This window comes from Schistocerca gregaria, chromosome 8, assembly GCF_023897955.1.
Source record: "Schistocerca gregaria isolate iqSchGreg1 chromosome 8, iqSchGreg1.2, whole genome shotgun sequence".
NCBI lineage: Eukaryota > Metazoa > Arthropoda > Insecta > Orthoptera > Acrididae > Schistocerca > Schistocerca gregaria.
This window is the reverse complement of record NC_064927.1, coordinates 264759910-264782372: the sequence shown is the minus strand read 5'-3', so window position 1 is coordinate 264782372 and position 22463 is coordinate 264759910. Positions and strand designations below refer to the sequence as shown.

The following is a 22463-nucleotide window of genomic DNA, read 5'->3' as shown; positions in this document are numbered from 1 at the left end:
TGCCAAGTCAAACCCTAAATTGCTGTAAACTTTCAGAGTGTGAATGAGTTGGACTGTGGTTCTACTGAAAAATATGGAAAAGCTACAGATTTTGGGTTTAGTGTTGTCTTTTGGCCTAGAGAGGATGTTTGTAAATTTAATATGGTTTCATAATATTATAACTATTGAAATGATGACAACCTCACTCCACCACTGACTTTCATGCTTGCTACTAAAGTTACATTGTCAGTGTGACATGACAGTGCACTGTTCGCCAGAAAAGGCAGCTATAGAAGTTAAGCCTGTTAATAGGTGACTTGCTGGCAAGGGTAGCAATCATGATATTCTTATATCCCCACAATTAAATCTTTTGTAAAATGCATATTTTGCCAAAATTAATGGTTCAAAAGAAAGGAAAGTTGCTGCTCACCCTATAGCGGAGATGCTGAGTTGCAGATAGGCACAACAAAGACTGTCACAACTAAATCATTTGTCAACAATAGATGAGATGGGGGTGGGGGAAATAGCAGAAAAGGAGATAAGTAAAAATACTGTGTGTGATGGTGGAATGATGGCTGTATAGTGCTGGAATAGAAACAGGGAATGGGCTGGATGGGTGAAGATAGTGACTAACAAAGATTGAGGCCAGGAGGGTTATGGGAATGTAGAATGTATCACAGGGAAATTTTCCACCTATGCAGTTCAGAAAAGCTGGTGTTGGTGGGAAGGATCCATTTGGCACATGCTGTGAAGCAGTCATTGAAATGAAGGATGTTGTGTTGGGCAATGTGCTCAACAACACGGTGGTCCACTTATTTCTTAGCTACAATTTGTCTGAGGTCATTTGTGTGGACAGACAGCTTGTTTGTTGTTGTGCCCACACAGAATGCAACACAGTGGTTGCAGCTTAGCTTGTAGATCACGAGACTGCTTTCACAGGTAGCCCTGCCTTTGGTGGTCATGATTGGTCTGGTGGTGGTGGTGGTGGTGGTGGTGGTGGTGGTGGTGGTGGTGGTGGAAGGATGTATGGGACAGGTCTTACATCTAGCTCTATTACAGCTATGAGGTAAGGGGTTGGAAGCAGGGATTGTGTAAGGATGGATGAGTATACAAGGCCAGTCTAAAAAGTATCAGACCTTCGGCCAGAAAAAAATATTTCAAATGCTTGATGGGGTTGGGACCTTAATCCACTTCAAAGTAGACCCCTTGTGCTTGCACACACTTAGCCCACCAAAACACTTTTGGAATCTTCTTTTGGAATTGTGTTCAGTTCCATCGTTGTGTTCCACATTATCTCTTATCTACTCTCAAAACTGGATCCTTTCAGTGGTATCTTCAATTTTAGAAACAACCAGAAGTCACAAGGAGCCATGTCTGGATAGTAGGTAGGTTGGTGAACAGCTGTAAGTCCATATTTGGCCAATAAATTTTGGATCACGTGGGATGAATGTGCAGGGGCATTGTTGTGATGCAGTTTCCAGTTTTTTGCCGTCCACATGTCTGATCTTTTGCACCGAACTGTGTCGTGGAGTCAATGGAACATCATGATGGTACTCCTTTGTCACTGTTTGTCCTTCTGTGATACACAATTCCACAAACATCAAAGTTGACAATCAGCTTGATTTTGCTTTGCACCTGCCACACTTTCTTCGGCCTTGGAGACTCAGGATGTTTCCATTGCAATGACTGTCTTTTTGGTTCTGGGTCATACCTGTACACCCATGACTCGTCTCCAGTTATCACAGTGTTCAGAAACCCAGGATCAGTGTTGTTGGTGTCCAGAAGGTCCTGTGCAATGTAAAAACACAGGTCTTTTTGTTCCTGTGACAACAACTTGGGCACAAATTTCACACCCACTCAGCGCATGTTCAAATCATCATGCAAAATTGCATGTGCAGAATCTTTGCTAACTCCAGCCTCTTGTGCAGTCTCCTGCACAGTAAGACGATGATCTGCCATCACCAAATTTGCACCCTCTCAACAACAGCTGCACTCCGAGCAGTTTGGAGCCTGCCAGAATGCTGGTCAGTCTCTGAGCCATTTTTGAATTGGTTTAACCTCTGCTTAATTTGTGTTACACCCATCGCATCTTCTCCAAACAGCTGCTGAATCTTACGAATTGTTTCGCTTTGAGAGTCACCAAGCTTTAGACAACTTGATGCAGTGTCTTTCCTTAAAACATTCAATCAACTTGAGTGAGAACATGTTGTGTAGCACCTCATTTAGTGACCGACAGGCAGAGACTGGCGCACTGGAAGGTGGGTACAAAATTAATGCTTGCACATAAAGATCTCTTCCTTTACTGTGTACAGTGGCATCATGTTATCTCTATTTTGTGGGGGAAAATTAAGGGTCAGATACTTTTGGACAGACCTTGTATTGTGTAGGTTTGGTGGATGGCGGAATACCACTGTGGGAGGGGTGGGAAGGATAGTGGACAGGACATTTCTCTACCTCTCGTTATGCACTGAAATGATAAATGTGCTGCCCACTGTCCTTTCCACCCCTCCCCCAGTGGTATTCTGCCATCCACTGAACCTACACAATATACTTGTCCATCCTTACACAACCCCTGCTTCCAACCACGTTTCTCATGTTTCTTACCCTGTAACAGACATAGATGCAAGACCTGTTGATACATCCTCCCACCACCACCTCCTCCTCCTCCTCCTCCTCCTCCTCCAGTCCGGTCACATATATCAACATCCTATCAAAGGCAGGGCTACATGTGAAATCAGTCATGTGATCTGCAAGCTAAGCTGCAACTACATTGCTGCATTCTATGTGGGTATGACAACAAACAAGCTGTCTGTCCACATGAATGGCCCCTGACAAACTGCGGCCAAGAAACAAGTGGACCACCCTGTTGCTGAACATGCTCCAAACATGACATCCTTCATTTCAATGACTGCTTCACAGCCTGTGCCACACAGATCCTTCCCACAAACACCAACTTTTCTGAATTGTACAGATGGGGACTTCCCCTGCAATACATCCTACATTCCCATAACCCTTCTGGCCTCAATCTTCATTTGTCACTATCCTCACCCATGCAGCCCCCTCCCTGTTTCCATTCCAGCACTTCACAGCCATCATTCCACCATCACACTCATTTTCCACTACTTAATACCCCCCCCCCCCCCCTCCTCACCTCCCCCTTTCCTCCACCTAATCTGCAGCACTTCACTGTCCACCATCCCCACCATACTCTCTCTTCCCCTCCCTGCTCCAGCCTCCTCCTTACCCCCACCCAGTCACCACTCCTATCATTCACTGGTCCTGGCTGCTCGCAGTGTGGTTTCAGTTGCCTGAGACTGCAGATGTGTATGAGTGGTGGGTAGCAACTTTCCTTTCATAATACTGTTACATTCCTTCCTGGGTTTTCTGTTGTTTGATTTCAATAGTTATGGAGCTTTAGTCATACAAACTCCATGCATGTGTTGTGGAAACATTTTTTAAAAGTGAGTATTCTTATGATATATCTCACAAGGGGAAAGGCCTCGAGCATGACCGAAAGATTTGGCTAATATTTGGCAAGTCAATTGTATATAACTTAAAATGAAAGACTGTAAGATATTTTGGTTTAACATACTACAGTTTTTGAGAAATTATGCTGAGGCAAAATAACTTAGCCTTTAATTTTAGGTTGTTTGCAAGTGATTTGATAACTATGGGCCGAATCATTTGGCTGTGTTTGAGGCATTTCCCCTTGTCAGCATTAGTTTCACCAACTCATTAGTGAGAGTTGAAGATGACATGTTCCAGACATAATACAATTTTGTTATGAGGGGGAAGAAACCACAGAGAAAGAAGTTCATCTCTGTCTTCCTCTCAAGAAGCTATTGCAGTCACTGTCCCATCTTGAAGATGTCATCCCTTGGTATGATTCTCCACATGCCAATAAGAGATATGCACAATATTTGTACTCTCTTCTACAATAACTTATGATTTTCATTTATAAGTATTATTAATTGATAAGAATGTGGGATATAAATCATTCCTGTGGAATGGTATGCAACACCACCAACTCTACCATCTGAGCCATTCAGGCATGACTCATCACCTGCCCACACATTATATAAGAATATTTCCTTCAGTGTCCAATTTTTGGAGAAAAACAAAAGTCTTGTGAATGAACTTCTTAAGTAAAAATAAAATTACAGATTGAATAAATAAATGAAAAAAATTATAAGCTTAGTCTCATTCACTTGACAATGTCACAAGTGCTGATTTTTGTAAAATCTGTTTTTGAATGGAAGCTAAACCCTTAAACCATCACAGTGTTAACATAGAAGTTTACTCTGTTCTGCTGTTTTGACCCCATGGGCCTGAATTTTTGATAATTGTTAAGCTCCTATATTGGCAAGATTTTGTGATAAGTATAGTTTGCTGCTTTTTTTTTCAAAAAATTAATATAAAATAGATTCATTTGCATGTTATCCTTTTTAAAGCAATTTTATCTGAGAGGATTCCTAGCTTTAGAGAAGTAGTAAAAGTATGGTAGAGCATCAATTGTCTGAACTAATTGGAAGACATGGATGTTGGAAAAATCAGTTTATTCAGATAATTGAATTGTATGCTTTCATTTACCAATAAAAATTACATAGATTTGCGACACCAAATCTCTCTTATTAGAAAGGCAAGTATAGTAGGAACATATGTAGTACAGCCTAGTAAACAAAAATATGCCATAAATTTGCATTTTCTATGTGCAGCATATATGTATAGAATTAACATTTAAAAATCCCTAATTGTGGTCTGCCTAAGCAAGCCTATCCCCTTAAAAGCAACAAAAATGCACAATTTCAGCTTAAGCTTCAACCTGTTATAAGCCAGTATCTAAACACGTAAATTTTCAGAAGCAGCCAGTAGATTTTCATCTTCATTTTCCAGACTAGTAGTCGATGAACGTCAGCTTTATCAGTGATGAGGTTTACAATTTTGCTGTCCTGATGATTCGGTGTCCTGGCCTGTATTGATGATGCTTATTCATTTTTGAATGTCTTCATCAGATTCATGGCAATTAAGTTCTTTTAACATATTGAGCATGTTTGACATGTCCTCTGTTAATTGTTTTCAGTCAGACTTTAACAGTTGTGTGCCATACCCAATGCATTATTAGATGCTTTTTTCAGTTTGTGTTCCTTTACACTATCCCATACTGTTCTGATCATGTTGAAAGCATCTTACAATAAATATTTTTATTATTTCTTAACAGACATTGCTCTCCCTCTTCTTTTTCTAATAGCAGCTTATGTAACAAATCTTTTCTGTAATACTGCTTTAAAGTCTCATCCTTGATCCATGGGCAAGAATGAGTAGTTTAGTTTGTATGGATGAAACATCACTACTATGAGCTCATCCTTTTCATTTAAGTTATCACATATGGATGAGTTGGTGCATTGTCAAGGAACAATGTTTTCTCCCTTTTGTCATTCTTTAACTGATGAACTTTTACGGAAGGTACAAAAACTTCCATAAACTATTGTGTGTATATTGAACTATCCATTCAGGCACTCTTTTGTGGCATCACAGATATATTAATGTGTTTTAAACAATATGATTTCTTACTTTTACAAATGATGAGTGTAGACAATTGGTGGCTGCCAGTAGCCTTAGGACAAGCTAAAGCAGTAATATGGTCCTTGCTTGTTTTAGAACTGGTTGCTGCTATTTGTGACATGAAACAAGAATTTTTCTTTGTAAAGCTTTCCTGTTGAGCCCAGTTTCAACGGAATGGTAAAAATTTTAGAGCGCACAATCTTCTTCCATCAGTACACCCCTTAATGTGTTGTGAAAGAATCAGCTGCTGAATAATCACCAGATAAACAGGTTTTCCTCCTTGTTTCTGAAATTCATGAATGCTGTGTCTTGACTTAAAGTATTTTAATGAACCCATGTTTGCTTCAAAATTTATGGACCTCCAAAATTTTTCTTAAACTGAATTGGACCAGAGATTGGTTCTGCTTGTGATCTTTTAATACAAACCACTGGTAAACAGCATCATCTGGATCTGTATTTGTGGTGAGCTCTTTCAACATGTCAATCCATCAGTTTAAACAAATTTAAATATGGTCCTTTTGTTTTCTTATATCCATAATTGTCAACTTATCTAACTTGCCAAACCTTTAATCATTAGATAATGTGGTTGCAGATTCACCTTTCTCCAAACTTTTATTAATCACATATTTCTCTCTCATAGAAAGGACAATATTTACGTTTAGGCATTCTATACCACAAGTTTACTTTACACAGGAAAACGTTGACACAGCGAATGGTTACTATTATTGGAAACTCAGCGTTGGTATGGGAGAGGAGGATGAAAACATGCACACTTGAATAATAGTTCAGTTAAGTGATCATTTGATCAGCTGATGCTCAGATAAATGATGTTCCACTGTAATTGTAATATCATAATACTACAAATAATACATTTGTGTAATATTTGTTGGTTGTGCAGTGACATAACTGGCAAGACACCTCTGATAGTGGCAATAGAGTGTTCACGAGAAGATATGGTGTTCACTTTATTGAATTCTGGTGCGAATCCAACTTCTAAAACAAAGAAAGGTCGAACAGCTGTTGATTATGCTGAGGTATATAATGGGTATCCTGGCATTGTTAATATGGTGCAGGCTGCTGCAGGTAAGTCAGAGGACTCAAATATAATGCATCAGCTTTGAGAATTTGATTTTTGGAGTTTTATTATGAAATTATCAACCTTGCTGAACATCAGGAACTACATCTAATAATCTTGAGAAAAATTTTTTTATAATTATGTGAATATATGCATGTTTGTAGTTGTAGAGAATTTCTGGGGAACTTTCTCCCTCCCCCCTCCCCCACCCCCTCACTTCCTCCTCTACCTATCACTCTTCTTCATCACTCTTGCCAGATGCGAGAACGGCTTTACCATTGCATCCCTCGACTTCAGGGAGTCTGCCCAGCTGACACAGTGCCCTGCCTTGTTAAAAAATGCAGAACTTTTTTTGCTACTCAGTCTACACAAGTAGCTGGAAGTGCACACCAGAATCTCTGTGTTATTCCATAATATGACTGGTGCCAAGACATTGCTCTGCAATAGCAGGTTGCCTTGGCTGTTGTAAGTGTTTGTATCTGTTATGCTCAACACAATGGTCCACCACAGTCCTGATGGTGAGGCCAATGTATAACATGCCACAATTGCAAGGGATAATGTAAAAACCCAGCTTACACAAAAAGAGATCATACTTTACAAACACTAAAAAGGCCCTATCTTAATAGTTAAAAACCTTACTTAACATCATGTTTTTGCAGGATGTGACCAATTCTGTTGGAAACGCTACCTGCATAAGACAAAAAGGTGTAGACTATGGTGCCACTTTGTTCATCATTCATCAATTCAGGGTGGTTTGATAGTGCAACACGTGTCTGATCTGCCTTCCGCTATAATAGTTATGGGTTGGGCTAACTCAGCTTACAAACTCTCAGGGTCTGAGATAAAGTGGGCTATATGAACCAAATTATGAAGTATCCTTCAATGCTATGCTGGATGGTGACAGTTGACAGCCTGAAGATACAAATCAGTAAGCCCCAATGTACCATCAGTCTTCCTCCTGGCCAACACGTCAAGGAAGGGAAGGTAGCCACCCTTTTTCCTTCTCCATAGTAAACTGAAAATTAATGTGGGTTGAATTCAGATGTTCTAAAAAGCTGTTTAACTGCTAACTTTCATGAGTTCAAACAACAAAAGTGTCATCTGATTATCTAAAAAAGCATGCAGATTTCAGTATTGCTGACTCCATGGCATGTACTACAAAATCTTCCATTAACAGACTGGCAATAATAGTGAAGTATTTCATATAAAAAGATACTTTACTTTTAAATTATTTTATCAAGGAAACCAACAACCTATCAAACTCTTATAGCATGAAACATACAGAGTGTGACAAAAAGTTACGGCCAAACTTTCAGGAAACATTCCTCACACACAAATAAAGAAAAGGTGTTATGTGGCCATGTGTCCGGAAATGCTTAATTTCCATGTTATAGCTCATTTTAGTTTCGTCAGTATGTACTGTACTTCCTCGATTCACCGCCAGTTGGCCCAATTGAAGGAAGGTAATGTTGACTTCAGTGCTTGTGTTGACATGCGACTCATTGCTGCGAACGTTTGGGCAGGCATTGTTGGTGATGTCTTGAGTTGGTGATGTCTTGATTGGGCCCCATGTTCTTCCACCTACGCTCAATGGAGCACGTTATCATGATTTCATACGGGATACTCTACCTGTGCTGCTAGAAGATGTGCCTTTACAAGTATGACACAACATGTGGTTCATGCACGATGGAGCTCCTGCACACTTCAGTCGAAGTGTTCGTACGCTTCTCAACAACAGATTCGGTGACTGATGGATTGGTAGAGATGGACCAATTCCATGGCCTCCATGCTCTTCTGACCTCAACCCTCTTTACTTTCATTTATGGGGGCATTTGAAAGCTCCTGGTACCAAATGTAGAGACTCTTCGTGCTCGTATTGTGGATGGCTGTGGTACAATACGCCATTCTCCAGGGCTGCATCAGATCATCAGGGATTCCATGCGATGGAGGGTGGATGCGTGTATCCTTGCTAATGGAGGACATTTTGAACATTTCCTGTAACAAAGTGTTTGAAGTCACGCTGGTGCCTTCTGTTGCTGTGTGTTTCCATTCCATGATTAATGTGATTTGAAGAGAAGTAATAAAAAGAGCTCTAACGTGAAAAGTAAGCATTTCCGGACACATGTCCACATTACATTTTCTTTCTTTGTGTGTGAGGAATGTTTCCTGAAAGTTTGGCCGTACCTTTTTGTAACACCCTGTATATGTAACATCAGTGATTGAAGAACATATGTTGATCATACATAACTTGTTTTTTTTTTTAAAAAAAGTACTGTGTTAGGAACTGAAACTTCCTCTTCTGGATACTCACTTCTTTTTTATTATTTGTTGGATTGGGATGTAGGTGTTGTCATTCCTTTGTTATATCTTTTTTATAAAAAATATTTTGTTAATTAATAGTGGTGCCTGCAGTTATTGTAGAAACCTATTGCTGCTACCAGGTTAATTTTATTTGAGGATTTTATATTTTTATGGTAGATATATCAGGAAATTGTGCACACAGTGTTTGGAGACAAAATGAGTTTATCGCTCAGCATGTTTTAAGTACCTTATCCTTCCTGTGTTAAACCTGCTGATATGCTTTTTATGAAATCCAAATTAATATTCATTGCCACTTTTAAGTTGAAGTCGGTAATGATTTTCATGGTCAACAAGCCTTCAAACAATGATACTCAATAGCCACCTGGGCCTAATCCATCAAAAGGTCTTGTATGATGGATTATGAATTTAAATGATGGTAATTAAGTAAAGTAAAAGGGTGATGGTATCTCAATGTGTGTAATATTACTAATTACTAACCACACTGTGCAACTGAATTTGCAGGGTGTATTTCCCCAAGCCAAACCTTCATCCAGGCATTGCATATTTTTATCAAAATTTAAATATTTTTCAACTTTACCTGTCAGAAAGGAAAGATAGAAAGCTATATTACAAGTGGAAACCTTAACAGGGATGGTTCTTGTGAAAATATTAAAATTAATGAATGTATATTTAGTTGCAACATACCATTTGTAGAATGAGATGTTCCATGTCATAGATATTCATTGGATAATGAAAGATGTTCATGGGTTAAGGTAGTTCAATAAGTAGGAAGCATCCTACTTTTGGGAGGTTAGCAGACAGTTTGTACAGATCATAATTGTAGCAATCCTGTGCTATTGGCGATGCAGGCCATGGCTGGCACTTCTACCTGTTAGGTGGCGTCATTTTCTCCATGAGGCCATGAAGGCGAGGCATGAAGCACCCATGACCTCCATAATGCCAAAGAAAACATCGCAGCATTGGTTCAAATGTACTGTACTACTGTTCTGAGTTGGGTGGGAAATGGACACATGACAAATTGTAGCTGGAATGTAATGCATATGCAGTAAGAGTCATTAAGAGGCATTAGAGTTGTATATTATATGAAATATGCTGAGTTTAATTTCTGAGTATGTTATTCCACTGGAACAAGAAAAGTCTCTTTCAGCATGTTCAGCACAATGGATTGAAGTCCATGGAGAAGAAGCTGTGCCACAGTTAAAGGGTGCTGAAGAGCAGGACCCTTGCAGCATTGGTATTGTATGGTGACCACAAGAAAAAGTAAGAGAAGCAAGAAACGTAAGCAAGATACAAAAGTTAGAGATCAACTACCAGACTGTTTAAACAGCCTATTCCTAACACCTCCTTTAGGGAAATAAAGACCAAGGAAATATTTCAACATGGTGTTAAAAATAATTTCCTTGTTGAATGTAATAGCCTGATCCAATGCCTAACTGGAGGAGAAGTGTACAAAGAAATGAGTCAAAGGAGAAGAAAGGATTAGGAAAGGAATATTAGTTTTATTTATTTGGAAATAATAATAATAATTATATGAAATTAAAAATACTATATAGTCATAAGAGAAAATAACAAAAATATCAGGTGAAGACATCTGTTCCTATCATATGTGATGAATACTGAGGTTTCCCAGTGGACATATCAAATCCCTTGATACATTTTTCAATTTACAATTTTAAGATTTTAATTATACTAACTGTTTGGTTCTCAGTCGTCAAGACATTAAGATGACTACTATTGCATTCCATGTAGTTAAGATATCGGCTCAATCTTGCATTGTAATGTCATGTGAATCATCTTGAAAGTTGAATAAGAATTTTGTTGTTAACTGCGTTACTTACATCCATGCAAACATAAGTAAAGTGTTTAAGTTAGTTCTCAGAATTATTAACTGTTATGATGAAAATTGGCAAGGTAGAAAATATGAATTGTGGAGAAGAAATACAGAGTCAAGAAAATGTCAAAAACAGAAATATGGCAGAGCCAAAGGTAGGAATTCCAGACAAAGCTGCCATCAAAAATGAAGTACTAGTACAACCTCCTCCAAATGAGAATTCAGCAAAAATCTTTAAATCCATTTGTGATGTTATATAAAAAATTAGAAACTATAATGAATGCCATACTAAGCAATATTGTGAAGGGATAATCAAACAAAATACCAAAACACTTGAACAGGTTGTGAAGGGATGATCAAAACAATTAGAAAATAATTTTGACTGTGTGTGAAAAGTTTAGATGGACAGGTGAATGATAATTTTAATCAAGTTGCCAAAGACAATCAGATAAAATCAGATCAATGAGGATTTTGTGAGTATACTTTCTGAAATATCAGCATTACTATATGCATCAAGGTACACCAGATCCAATGCAAGAAATAACGAACAATATGGGTGTGCTCAAGATAGTGCAAACTGCAATGGAAACATCAGTACAATGACCCTCAACTCAGTTTCAGAATTTAGTTGTGGAGCCAGAGGGTAAGATCAACGTAAGTCTTGACAGACAACTTGCAAATGTCTTTTCATCCTGGTTAAGGATACAAGAGATGCAAATTAATGAATCACTCAACACTGAATTATGTGCTGCTGCACAAAGCATGGGTAAATAAGTGATGCAAGTGTACAGTGCCTCTAATGATTTAGTAAAAATTGAATTGATGCAGATGAAAACTGAGTTAAAGCTCAACATATCATTGTGGCATGAACAAGCAAATGATCATGTCAACAGTCTGCAGCAAGAGAGAGTAGTGATAAAGGGTGCCAGACATGAATCACCACCAATAAGCACATGCATGGGTGACATGTTCAGAAATGCACATCAATATGACTGGCAGTATGATGAAGAGAGATACCTGATGTAGAATTACCATAGTTTATATACACTTATGTATGTATAGATGTGATATGAAAGCATCATAGTTCTCTCTCTCTCTCTCTCTCTCTCTCTCTCTCTCTCTCTCTCTCTCTCTCTCTCTCTCTGTCTCTCTCTCTCTAGACAGTGTTTGTTAGTAATGAGGATCACCCTATGGCTAAACATGCGTTGGTGTGCACCGCAAGCACATCTTGGCATAGTGTTACATTGTCCAGGTTATCTGGATACTTCCCACTGACACCAACCTATCAGAACTCCGGAGGTGGGAACTTGCCCTTGAATATATTCTCTCTTCCAGTTACCCACCAGGCCTCAAACTCCACTAATTTCAAGTTGCCTCCACTTGTACCTCACCTGTCATTCAACATCATATTTGCCTCTGTACTTCCTCCTCGACTGACATCTCTGCCCAGCCTCTTTGCATTTAAATATGGTGTGTGTGTGTGTGTGTGTGTGTGTGTGTGTGTGTGTGTGTGTGTGTGTGTGTGTGTGTGAGCGTGTGCGCGAGTGTATACCTGTACTTTTTCCCCCCCTAAGCTAAGTCTTTCCACTCCCAGGATTGGAGTGACTCCTTACCCTCTCCCTTAAAACCCACAATCTTTAGTCTTTCCCTCTTTCTTGATGAAGAAACCATGTGTTGCGAAAGTTTGAAATTTCTGTGTGTGTTTTTTATTGTTTATATTGTCTCTATCAACATACCAACACTTTTGTTTGGTAAGTTACAGCTTCTTTGTTTTTAAATATATTTTTCCTATGTGGAATGTTTCCCTCTGATAGAGACACTACCAAACACACACACACAGAATTCAAGCTTTCGTAACCCACGGTTGCTTCATCAGGAAAGAGGGAAGGAGAGGGAAAGATGAAAGGATGTGGGTTTTAAGGGAGAGAGTAAAGAGTCATTCCAATCAACAAAGATGCTGTAACTTAGTTCATACCTCTTGACAGGTTTCTAGTTAGTTGTTTCATTGTTTGCATACTTGTATATCTTTGTGTGTATGATGATGTGTGTTTGTGCAGCCTGATTCTTTGGCCTTCTTATCTGGAGATAAGTTATAGGTTATTGGAAACCACAGAGAATATGAAGGACTTCTGCGACAGAAGTAGATGAATATGGAAAGAGGGGAAAAAATAGGCTGGTAGTAAAAAAAAGAAGTTAGAAAGGAAAAAAATTGAAATTTTTACTAAGATCAAAAAGAGAGAGAAGATAGACCCAAAGACAAGAAACCCTTCCCATCCCCCTTCCCCAGGATCCCTACCTCACCAGTACCTGTGTGAGAAGCCAGGGAGGTATGGTATTAAATAGTCTCCCACAGAACGGACATTCTCACTTTCACCCTTGAGGTCCCTGAAGTAAATGTTAGCAAACCCTATGGAATGGCAAATGGTGAAGAATCAGTCACACTTGTTTGTGAAATTATACAAACCCTCCCATTTACATCACATTTCATAAAAGGTATAAAATATTTTATACCAAATAGAAAATTATACACTATGATAAAATAGCTGTGTAGTCAGTCACTTTATATTATTTTTTATACACACATAATATCTTCTATTCATTTTATGTTGTCTTGACATTACTCTGTTTAAATAGTACCATCCAATTATACTTTTCACTAATATAACATTCTATTAATTTCATTTCATGTCTAGATATCACTGTTCATTTGTGATTCGCTTAAGTTTTCTACTCGACTGTCATAAATTATAGGATAATTCAAGATTTTAGGAATAGATTATAGAATAGTTTAAGATTTGAAGAGAATTCAGTGCAGGAAAACTATCTTGGAAGAAACACCCAAAATAACTCAGGATCTTATGGTCATAAATCTGTCCATTAACTCAGAATATTAACATCCCTGGGGGACAGATGTGACTCCGCCCGGATCCCATTGATTTGATATTAACTTCACATGAGCAAATGCAAACCAATACTTCTTGTTAAATTTTGTGTGAAAGTCTCCCTATGGCAAAATAATCACCACTTTACTAGGTAACGTGACATCAGGTAAAGTTATTCTGTTTTCTACCCTATCCTGAATAAATTAGAATCCGTTCCACAAGTCTCCAATAACCTTGCTGGTATTATTAAGTTTGGAAGAAGCAATAGTTGAAACGTTTTTGGAGGTTATACTCTTGGTAACTAACTTTCTGATCTATAATTTGTTTGAATGTTTCCTCCAAATTACATACATTTATAATACCAAGTTGGATATATTCTCTTTGAAATTCCATCCTACATTATTTATTCATGTACTGACAACTCTTGTACTGATACGTATAATTTGCAATTGAAAAATAGACAATAATTTATTAGGCTTATCTACACTTTCTTTCAAATTACTATTATTGTATTTAACATTACACATATTGTCAAAAGATTCTAACTTTTCATTAGGATTGGATTCTTTATTATTATTATATTTGACATCACATTCAGTCTCACAAGTAACTATGCCTTTGCATCAACTACTAGATTCTTTGCTTTGAGCATCTATTTTGACGTACAACAAACCTATACTTGTGTTTTGAATATTTAAAGTTTCATTCTGAGCCTTTAATTTAGAATTCATTGAGTTTATTAAGTCTAGGTTTTTATTTAACATCTCACCTCAAGCATTCAATTTAGAATTTATTGAGCTCATCAAGTGTAGGTTTTTCTTGAAGTGATCATCTAAATCTTTTCTAAAAGCATTAAAAAATTCATTCTGAGCTTTGAAATGATTGTCTAATGTTTTACTCAAGATCGCAAAGTGATCATCTAAATCTTTCTCACAAGCATTACACAATTCAGTCTGGGCTTTGAACGCCTTCGCACCTCCTCCATTACCCAGTCTGGCACTGCTATATTAATTTCCTTAGCCATGGCTGGTTTGGAAGTCTCCCCAAATTCTTTGTGTATTATCCATATTCCTATTAGTTTTAGATCTAGTAATCATAAAAAAAATGTACACTGAGCATAATAACTATACTAACAGTCTATTATCCAACAGTTTCTTTAACTTCACACTCAAACAATTATTGTTTTGCGCTCACCCAGCATAGAGTTCGAGCTGCGTTGGTGAGTGGATGTGTAATCAGCGCCAGTGAACAGCACTGGTGCCGGTGGTGTTCAGTGTTGATTTCGGCGTTGGTGAGAATACGTGGAATCAACACCAGTGATCAGAGACTGGTTCTGGTGTCGTTGGACATAGGCTGGTTTCCATGTCTGCGTCCCTGCGATGAGACACAGCCACTTACTCCCCACAACAGATATTCTTTGATGAATTATTCTCGTCATATTTCTTCTTAGTCAAATATGTTGGAATCTTCTCTTCTCTTTTCTTTTACCATAATATCTTTCTTATGTCTTCTCTTTTATTGCATTTATTGATTTTCGTCATTTGAACTTTTAGGCCAAATCCAATTCCATGAAACAGTTCTGTTGTCTTGTTATACCTGGTTGCAATGCTTTGATTTCCTCTCAGAATTCCCATTTTTTTCGAGTCCTTTTCACTGGTAGACACGTTCTAACGCTGTGTGACAATAAGAAGCGATGTGACATTGGATTGCAAGCAAAATTCACATCTCTCTCACATCTGTTAACTGACTTGATCTGCACAGCCAACTTTCTTCTCTGGATAGCCGGCTACATCGATCTCAGAAAACTTCTTATCCAAAAATGCTGCTGATTAGCGGAATTTATCAGAGTCTCTCTCTCTCTCTCTCTCTCTCTCTCTCTCTCTCTCTCTCTCTCTCTCTCTCTCTCTCTCTCTCTCTTCCCCCCCCCCCCCCCCCCCCCCCCCCCCCCCCCCCCCTTCTCCCTCATAAAATAAAGTGGAAACTCGCAGAGTACTTTTAGTTTAGTCTTGGTATATTTCAACTTCCACAAAAACAAATTCATCACTTCTCATATAAATATTCAAATGTTTGCAAGTCAAGAGATTCATCTACCATTAGACTTCATTAAATAGATTTACAATAACATTGTTTTTACAACCACATAATTTACGAACATGGCTTGCTTCTAGCAAGTCCAACACATGAAGTATAATTAACAATTTTTCAACTGTTCTTTTTTCTCATTACAATAGTCAACAACATAAAACATCATAAGATACATAAACATTCCTTGTTCTTCCAATATGACTTCTGTGGCGTGAGCGGCAAACGCTTACTTCCAAAACGCACGCACGCAAGCAAGACCGTGTGCGCAGTATGAATGTTCTCTCACAGTTATTTTTAAATATCATTTGTTTGAGATGGTAGAAGGATGATTGGTTCTAGAATTTATCCGGAAATTCTTGAAGCACTACTGTACGTCACTGGAGCAATGGAAGGTACCTAGCAACTGGAAAAAAGTGCTGATCGTTCCAATTTTCAAGAAGCATCATAAGACAGATGCATGTACTGTGATTATAGGTCCATATGATTAATGTTAATCTGTTCTAGAAGTGTGGAACATTTTATAAGCTCATATGTTATAACATTTTCAGAGAACAAAAATCTCGTCTATGAAAATCAACATGGATTCTGCAAACAGAGATCTTGCGATATTTACCTTGCTTTGCTCCTCCATGAGATCCATAGCACTGTAGACATAGGTGCACAGGTTGATGCTATGTTTCTAGATTACGGTTTATTAGTAGAATCCTGAACGATGCAGTCCTTCAACAAAGGAAATAGCTTAGAGTATTGTTCATCTGCATGGGACCCTTACCAGTTGGGTCTGATTAAAGAGATTGAGAAGGTCCAAAGAAGAGTGGCAAGATTTGTGACAAGTACATTTAGCCATCGCAAGAGCATTACACATCACATAGAAAGTTTGAAGTGGGACACACTTGTAGATGGATGACGCACTAAACAGAAGGTTTGCTCACTAAATTCCAAAATCCAATCTTTGCCGAGGACTTAAAGCATATATTATTACCACCAACTTTCAAATCGTGTAACGATCATCATTCAAAGATATGGGAAATAAGAGCTCGTACTGAGGCGCTCAGACAGTTGTTTTTTCCCCTCACGCGATCTGCGAGTGGAACAGAGGGAGAAATATGACTTTGGTGTTAATTGTGCCCTCCACTACACACAGCTTGGTGGCTAGCGGACTATATATGTAGATGTAGAGTTAAGGAGGCATTTGACGCTATTCTGCAGAAGAGAGGCTTTTAAAACATAGGCAGTTTCAGATGTTTTTTTCTGGAGAATAGTACCACCAAGCCTGTTGAATTTATAAAATGGTTTAGAGGTGTTACCCTAACATGGGTCAATCAGCAAAAAATACAATTTGTGACAGCTTACATACAAGGGAATGCTGCCCTTTAGGCTATAGAAACAGCTGAAAGGTGTCAGTGATGAAGGATTTAAAAGAGCTTTCTTAAACAAATAATGCTCTGCATCCACGCTGGGGTGACTTTGGAAGGAGGTGTAAAATTCTGGGTCCTATAACATGAGACAGGGGTGTTCATCAAAGTATTTAGAGTGATATTAAAAAAAAAATGAATACTGAGATGGTCATGTGTCACAGAGGATGTTATTAAACTTTTAAAGTCTAAGTACTAGCCCATATAAAGGAAAAATTAATCCATGCACAGGAGTGAATCTAGAGCAGTTGGTCTGTTGTTGATTTGCTGGATTTAGTGCATGATAAATTAAAGTGCTGCTCTGGCAACGATGTTGGTCAGCAGGCAGCAGTCACAACAATCATGGTAGAGATGCTGAGTGGTGCAGCAATACTGCGCCAACCTACTGCAGTTCTGCAGCGGCATCAAAATAGTACTCTGTATTTCAACAAAAAAGTAGAAATGATCACCAGTTTAACCAGGGATATGCAAATAATCCACTTGGTAATATTAGTCAGAACTTTCAGAAAACAAGTGGTAATTTGTGGGGGTATCACAGGATACATAACACTGGATCACCCTGCAACACAAACATAGGGGATAGACAGATGCCTAATCCTGGTGGTAAACCAAAATGGTCACAACCAGACAATCAAAACAGGTCATCACCACAAAACCAATCAGTTAGAATAGTGGAGGTGTCAGAACGTTACACTCCACTCAGCCCGAGTGGTTTCACAAACAAAACGTGACTGTACTCGGCTCTCTGGTATATGTCACGAGGTGGAGTGAAGGCAGCAGATGTAATTGCAGCGTAGGTATGCTGAGATATGATGACGTGGACATTTGTGAAGAGTTATGCAATGACATTGTGCTTGCAGAGAGTAGACAAGGGATTTGATCCAGGCAGCTGTTAGTGTGATCATGAAGGAGGTTTCCACTGTTATTGTGATACACACAGGAGTTACGGTAGATGTTATAGTAGCAATTTTTTCAATAGAATCACTGAGACTCACTGGATATCCACTTTGATGTTGCAGGACTGCGTGTTTTTGGGATGTATTGGCACAAAATTGCCAAATGTAAAATAAAATGGCAGGTTCAGGTAAACTGAATACAGGTAATGGAGCAAAGAAATGCACATTCCTCATCAAAGGCTTAATTGTGAGCTGCATAATTGGGTTTGAATTTGTGAGAGGATCTGTACCATTGGTCTCTCACATGGTAAATGTATTTTGACAATTGATGGAGAGGAAATCATTGTAGATCTGTTAGAAATTAAAGCACAGCACAACAGATACAGCCAAGGAAACAGGATAAACATTATACAGAAGGAACTACAGTAAATCAGTGACACGCAGTCACACTGTTTTGGCAAATCAATATCATGGGCTTATAACATCATTGTGGAATCTAACTGGATCACATTCAGACCATTGTGCACAATCATGATCCCTCAATGCTATACAAGAAGCCAAATTGGCTGATCTGCAAATGAAACACATTAATGTCTTTTATGACAAATCTGGGATCATTAATGGTTAACATTATAACGGGTTGCGTTTCATTGGCAGGACACTTAGAAGATGCAACAAGTCCACTAGAGAGACAGCTTACACTACACTCGTTCGTCCTCTGTTAGAATATTGCTGCGCGGTGTGGGATCCTTACCAGGTGGGATTGACGGAGGACATCGAGAGGGTGCAAAGAAGGGCAGCTCGTTTTGTATTATCGCGTTATAGGGGAGAGAGTGTGGCAGATATGATACACGAGTTGGGATGGAAGTCATTACAGCATAGACGTTTTTCGTCGCGGCGAGAGCTTTTTACGAAATTTCAGTCACCAACTTTCTCTTCCGAATGCGAAAATATTTTGTTGAGCCCAACCTACATAGGTAGGAATGATCATCAAAATAAAATAAGAGAAATCAGAGCTCGAACAGAAAGGTTTAGGTGTTCGTTTTTCCCGCTCGCTGTTCGGGAGTGGAATAGTAGAGAGATAGTATGATTGTGGTTCGATGAACCCTCTGCCAAGCACTTAAATGTGAATTGCAGAGTAGTCATGTAGATGTAGATGTAGATGTAGATGTAGATGTGGAGGTAGCTTCCAATGAAATCTGTTTATCTACTTACCGTACGCTGTGGATGAAGTGCCAAGATTTAAAGAAATCCCATAGAAAGATGTGCAGTGGAGGGTGAAAAGAAGAGATTCTTATGATACAAAGTTTAAAAAACATGAGAGATTAACCCATGGGACAACATGCTCCTTAGAACTATTCCAAAACCTTTACTAAGGATGGAGGAGGATAAGAAATGGCAATTGATGTATAATGGTCAATTTAGAGTGGCAAGAATCTCTCATAGAGGATGTTACCTGATAGCATATCCAGACTTAAAAAAATAAAAGGATTATATCTTCATAAAGATCTAAGGAGTTATGTAGTCCCGACAAAATTTTATAATTTCTTTATTTTTTATTTGTAATTGTAAATATTTACAAGGATTAGAGATGAAACTTTATAGAGTATATATCAGAATTTCACATGCCAATGACTACCAAAACACAGATGCATCAATGTGTAAATACGTTACCAACAACAGATGATCGTGTTTTCTTGAACACTGTGATTTAAGGTACAAATACTTAAGACCTGTGAGGATGATGTTTATTTAAACCATATTAAGTAATTTATGTTGCAAATAGATTAATGAATAGATGAACTTTCTGAAATTTAAGGATACGTTTCTTGTGTAATTTATTGTAAGAATTTGTCTTAGTATGTAAGTGTAGAGAAGATTATAGATGCAGTGCAAGCAGCACAGTACCAAGAAGTAAAAATAATATTGGTTGCACTAATTTTGTATTTTACATGGATTTCTAACTGAGTGAATGTAGTAATATACAGTTGTCAGTAATGTGACATGACCTTGTCACTCTGTGAGTATAAAGCAGAAATTGATGAACTGCATCTCAAGACATGGGCTTAATTTAACGTTTTAAATACTTTCAAAAGAGTAAAATCACAAGGCTGGAATAACGAGAGAATTCCAGAAAATTAACAAACAAATGTAGATAACTATAAATGAACACGTACATAATCTACACAAATACATGAGGGAGAGGAAATTTTACAACTAGTTAGTGACTTTCTAAGTTTATTTTCATGTCTGTGTAATTTAAAATTTCCACAAACAAAATGGGTTATGATGGTCTTCTTTTGGGCTTGAAGATTCAGGGACAAATTACAAATAGGGCAAGCACCTTTGTGATACTGCAGAAACTTCCGATGTGTGGTTTGTTTTGCATTTATCATATGCATTAATCCCACAGAAGTAGAGTGTTTGTTACCTGTGGCAATGAGTAAGGATATTCCAATAGAATTGTAATATAACTGTATGGATAACTATGTATATACACACATATAAAAAGAAGTTTTGCATCACTTCAGTTCAGAGAGTTCCAGAACCTGTGCAGAAAACTGGAATAGAGATCAACATAAGTATCATTTCCACCATTTTTATTGCTCATGAAAACAACAAATTGTATGCTGTACCACCATACAGCGAGTCTTCAGAGGTGGTGGCCCAGATTGCTGTACACATCGGTACCTCTAATCCCAGTAGCATAATCTCTTGCATTGATGCATGCCTGTATTCATCATGGCATACTATCTAAAAGTTCATCAAGGCACTGTAGGTCCAGATTCTCCCACTCCTTAATGGTGATTCAGTGTACTCCCTCAGAGTAGTTGGTGGGTCGCATGATCCATAAACAGCCCTTTTCAATCTATCCCAGGCATTTTTGATAGGGTTCATGTCTGGAGAACAGGCTGGCCTCTTTAGTCAAGTGATGTTGTTATCCTGAAGGAAGTCATTCATAAGATATGCTTGATGGGGGTGAGAATTGTAATCCATGAAGACAAATGCCTCACTAATATACTGCCAATATGGTTGCATTATTGGTCGGAGGATGGCATTCACATATCGTACAGCTGTAACGGTGCCTTCAAAGACCACCAGTGGCGTATGTTGGCCCCCACATAATGCCACCCAAAAACAGCAGAGAACCATCACCTTGCTGCACTTACTGGACATTGTGTATAAGGCGTTCAGCCTGACTGGGTTGCCTTCAAACACGTATCCAACGATTTTCTGGTCGAAGGCACATAGACACTCATCGGTGAAGAGAACATGCCAATCCTGAGCGGTCCATTCAGCATGTTTCTGGCCCATCTGTAAAACACTGCATTGTGTCGTGGTTGCAAAAATGGACCTCACCATGAATGTTCGGAGTGAAGTTGCGCATCATGCAGCCTATTGTGCACAGTTTGAGTCGTAACAAGACATCTTGTGGCTGCACAAAAAGCATTATTCAATATGGTGGCAATGCTGTCAGGGTTCCTCAGCCATAATGCATAGGTAGTGATCTTCCACTGCAGTATTAGCCCTTTGGCGGCCTGAGCGAGGCATGTCATAGACTGTTCCTGTCTCTCTGTATCTCCTCCATGTCCGAACAACATTGCTTTGGTTTACTCAGCGGTGCCTGGACACTTCCCTTGTTGAGAGCCCTTCCTGGCACAAAGTAACAATGCGCGTATGATCGAACTGTGGTATTGGCTGTCTCAGCATGGTTGAGCTGCAGAAAACACAAACTGTGTACCTCCTGCCTGGTGGAATGACTGGAACTGATTGGCTGTTGGACCCCTCCGTCTAATAGGTGCTGCTCATGCACGGTTGTTTACTTTTTGGGCAGGTTTAGTGATGTCTCTGAACCGTCGAAGGGACTGTCTGTGATACAATACCCACAGTCAATGTCTATCTTCAGGAGCTCTGGGAACTGGGGTGGTGCAAAACTTTTTTTTTTTTTTGGTGTGTGTACAATGAAAAGGAGGTTAAAAGTAAAAGAAAGGGAATATGAAAATCAATCTGTGTATATCTGGTCCTTGGTCATATATGAAAGACAAAGAAATAAATATTCAGATACCAAAATTTCCATGTAAATATTAATGTTAAAATTATTATGTATTAAAATATATAAGAAAACTTCAAACTTATTGTTAATAAAAGTAAAATTCTGATTTACTGGGGATAAAAACAGGGACTGACAACACAAAAAGTGTTTAGAACATCAGGGTCAGAACAGAGGCAGGAAAAAGTCATTGTGAATGTGATAATATGGAGAAGGAATTTGTGTCAATGCACATAGGTCAATTGTGGAGGCTCATGTCAGTGACAATTGAAAGTTAATGCATGTGCAATTGCACAGAGAACTGATGGAAAAATTTGTGAAGGGGTCACCTTCTTTTGTGATCTCGAACTGTGAAGTGTAGAGCA

General features: G+C 38.5%; 1 protein-coding gene across 4 annotated transcripts in view; it reads left to right on the top strand.

Annotated features, from left to right (window-relative positions):
* LOC126284289 (ankyrin repeat domain-containing protein 50-like) overlaps positions 1–22463 on the top strand; it is a 136301-nt gene that overhangs the window by 70204 nt on the left and 43634 nt on the right. For all 4 annotated transcript variants that reach the window (XM_049983116.1, XM_049983115.1, XM_049983117.1 and 1 more), the window contains one exon: positions 6440–6624. In XM_049983116.1, coding sequence (XP_049839073.1) covers positions 6440–6624 — 185 coding nt within the window. The remainder of the gene's footprint in view (positions 1–6439; positions 6625–22463) is intronic.